We start from the raw sequence: 3,091 nt of genomic DNA on the forward strand, positions 1-3,091 counted from the left end.
ACTCCCCTAAATCCCCTTTTTTCCCCCCCTGTACCCCCTTTTTCCCCCCCTCCCAGAAGCGCTGGGCCAACGAGCGGCTCCTCCAGCCCAAGAAAATCTCCCTGGAGGAGGAAAACCTTTACGAGGTGACCCCAAAAGAAAGAGGCTGGGTGGGCACTGTGTGTGTGTGTGTGTGGGGGGGGGGTCCATCACCCCCTAACCCAAGCCCCCCGCCCCAATTTCCGCAGGGGCTGAACCTGGACGAGTGCTCCATGTACGAGGACATTTCCCGGGGGCTGCAGCCCACCTACCAGGACGTGGGGACCCCCCCTGCCGCCGAAGGACTCCTGGAGAAGCCTTGAAGACCCCCCCCCCTCCAAATAAGGGGGGGGGGTCTCACAGGACCCCCTCCCCAAAACCCTGCGTGGCCCCCCAGAGGCTTTGCTTTGGTGACTCAAGGCAGCGCTGACGGCGAAATAAAACGAAAATAAAGCTGGTGAGGGTCTGGGTACTGGGGGACCCCCCGCCCCCTCACCTGCAGCCGGCAAACCGCTAATAAAGAATTAATTCATCTTTAATAAGTTGTGGATAAATAATGACGATGACACCGCTGTTTCCCCCCCCCCATTTTCCTTAGAATTCCCCCCGTTTTATCCCATTATCCCCAGTTTACCCCATTATCCAAAATTCCCTGCGTTTTATCCTGTTGTCCCCCCCCCATTTCTCCCAATTTTTTCCCATTATCTCCATTTTACCCCATTCGCTCCCCTTTCTCCGCAATTTCTCCTATTTTCTGCCAGATTTTCTCCCAGTTTTCCCTCATTACTCCACATTTTAGCCCACTATGTCCCATTTTCCCCCCACGATCCCCCAGTTTCCCCCCATTATTCCCCATTCTCTCTGTTCTCCTCCCATTTTACCCCACTATGGCCATTTCCCCACAATTCTCCCCCCATTACTCCAAGTCTCCCTCACCGCACCCCGTTTTTCCCCTTTCGCACCCATTTTCCTGCCTAATTTCCCCTTTTTCCCGCATTTCCACCCGTTATTCCCAACTTCCCTCAGACTCTCCCCTCCTTCTCCTCACGGAGGCCTCGCCCCTCCCTCGCGGCACCGCCTTTTCCCGCCTCCCCGCCCTCAGCCAATCAGCGGCCGAGCGCTGGGGCCCGGCGGGCCAATCAAAGCCAAGCGCGGGAGAATTCAAGCGACCCCCGGCGCCCAACGGCCGCCGGCGCTGGCTCCGCCCACCGGCGCGTGAGGGGGCGCGGCCTCGGGGCAGGTGGGGAAATTGGGGAGAAATTGGATTGAAAACGGGGGAAATTGGCGAGGATTGCGAGTCCTGAAGGGGGAATACGGCTCCTAGAAAGGAATGGAGGGGCTCTGGGGGGGAGATCTGAAGGGAAAATGGGGGTTGGAGTGGGGCCTTGAGGGGGAGCCGGGGGGTCCTGAGGGGGAGCCGGGGGTCTTCGGGGAGCAATTACGAGACCCTGGGCTGAACGGGGGGCTCAGTGGCTACCAAGAGACGCCGTGGGGTGCCAAAGCCCCTGCAAACCCCCCTTTCCCAGCCTTTCCCCGCCATGAGCCGCCACCACCGCGATCTCCTGGCCCCCTCCCCACCGCGGCGCGACCACCGCCCCCTCCCCAAACCCGCGGCCGCCACCAAAGCCAAACGCCTCCGCAGCAAGCGGGAGCGCGACGCCGCCAGGTTCGGCCCCAAGGCGCTCCCGGGGGGCTCCCGGCGGGGCCCCCGCTGGCTGCAGCCTCCCCCGTGGGGGGGTCTCTCTCTGGGGACCCCCCTGGGCGCCCCCAGACCCGTGGTGATCACCCAGAACCGCCTGTGCCACCGCGGCCTCTTCAAGCACGAGGTCAAATCCCTGGACGTCCGGCGCCTGCTGACCCCCGGCCCGGCCGGGGACGGACCCCCGGTGCCGGCGCCCCGAATTGAGGAGGGGGAGGCCGGGGGGGTCCCGGCCCGGGCGCTGAAGGAGCTGGTGGCGGGGTTGGCCTCGCTGCTGGGCGGTTTTGGGGCGTTCGTGGGGAGGGATTTGGTCAGCGAGCGGCGCCGTGGCCTCGTGGCCGCCCTCAGGAAGCACCGACGGGGACCCCCGGACCTGGGGGTCTTGCTGGCACACCGGACCCCCGCCCAGCCCTCAGGTACAGCCCCCCGCCCCGGGGGGAGGGAGTGTTTCTAGCCAAAAAGTAACTTGATTTTTGTTTTTTACCCCCAAAAGGTCACGGGAGCACACGGGGAGAGGCGAGGCCCGGAGCAGCGGGACGGGCGGGCAGTTTGGGGGAGTGGGACCCCCCTGTTGGGACCCCCAGCCCACCTGGTGTTGGCCATGTGGTGAGTGCCCCAAAAAGGCTTCAGAAGTACCCCAAAACACTCCAAAAGTGACCCAAAAGTGAGCCAAAAATTCCAAAAGTACCCCAAAACACTCCAAAAGTGCCCCAAAAGTGCCCCAAATATTCCAAAAGTGCCCCAAATATTCCAAAAGTACCCCAAAAAGACTCCAAAAGTGCCCCAAAAGTGACCCAAATATTCCAAAAGTGCCCCAAAACACTCCAAAAGTGCCCCAAAAAGACTCAAAAAGTGACCCAAAAGTGACCCAAATATTCCAAAAGTGCCCCAAAAGTGACCCAAATATTCCAAAAGTGCCCCAAATATTCCAAAAGTACCCCAAATACTCCAAAAGTGCCCCAAAAGTGCCCCAAATATTCCAAAAGTGCCCCAAAAAGACTCAAAAAGTGACCCAAAAGTGACCCAAATATTCCAAAAGTGCCCCAAAAGTGACCCAAATATTCCAAAAGTGCCCCAAAACACTCCAAAAGTGCCCCAAAAGTGCCCCAAATATTCCAAAAGTACCCCAAAAATACTCCAAAAGTGCCCCAAAAATACTCCAAAAGTGCCCCAAATACTCCAAAAGTGCCCCAAAAAGACTCCAAAAGAGCCCCCAAAAGCTCCAAAACTGCCCCCAAATGCCCCAAAAGTGTCCCCGAATGCCCAAAAATTGCCCAAACACCCAAAACCTGCCCCCAAATGCCCCAAAAGTGCTTCAATTTGCCCTGAACTGCTCCCCCCTGTCCCCGCAGCCCCCCAGCGCCCCCAGCCCCC

At 59.4% G+C, this 3,091-nt stretch overlaps 2 protein-coding genes across 3 annotated transcripts in view; both read left to right on the top strand.

Annotated features, from left to right (window-relative positions):
* CD79A (CD79a molecule) overlaps positions 1–537 on the top strand; it is a 4,401-nt gene extending 3,864 nt beyond the window's left edge. Inside the window, exons 4-5 of one of the 2 annotated variants that reach the window (XM_041490419.1) lie at positions 57–125; positions 228–537. In XM_041490419.1, the coding sequence (XP_041346353.1) occupies positions 57–125; positions 228–341 (183 nt within the window). In that variant the 3' untranslated portion in view covers positions 342–537. The remainder of the gene's footprint in view (positions 1–56; positions 126–227) is intronic. The other variant, XM_041490420.1, reaches the window with a different exon arrangement.
* Positions 538–1,556: 1,019 nt separating this feature from the next.
* PRR19 (proline rich 19) overlaps positions 1,557–3,091 on the top strand; it is a gene marked incomplete at its 3' end in the record, with an annotated part of 1,905 nt that continues 370 nt past the window's right edge. The window contains exons 1-2 of the mRNA XM_041490422.1: positions 1,557–2,133; positions 2,211–2,323. Coding sequence (XP_041346356.1) covers positions 1,557–2,133; positions 2,211–2,323 — 690 coding nt within the window. The remainder of the gene's footprint in view (positions 2,134–2,210; positions 2,324–3,091) is intronic.

Source organism: Pyrgilauda ruficollis, unplaced genomic scaffold (assembly GCF_017590135.1).
Source record: "Pyrgilauda ruficollis isolate IOZ18807 unplaced genomic scaffold, ASM1759013v1 scaffold1224, whole genome shotgun sequence".
Lineage (NCBI taxonomy): Eukaryota > Metazoa > Chordata > Aves > Passeriformes > Passeridae > Pyrgilauda > Pyrgilauda ruficollis.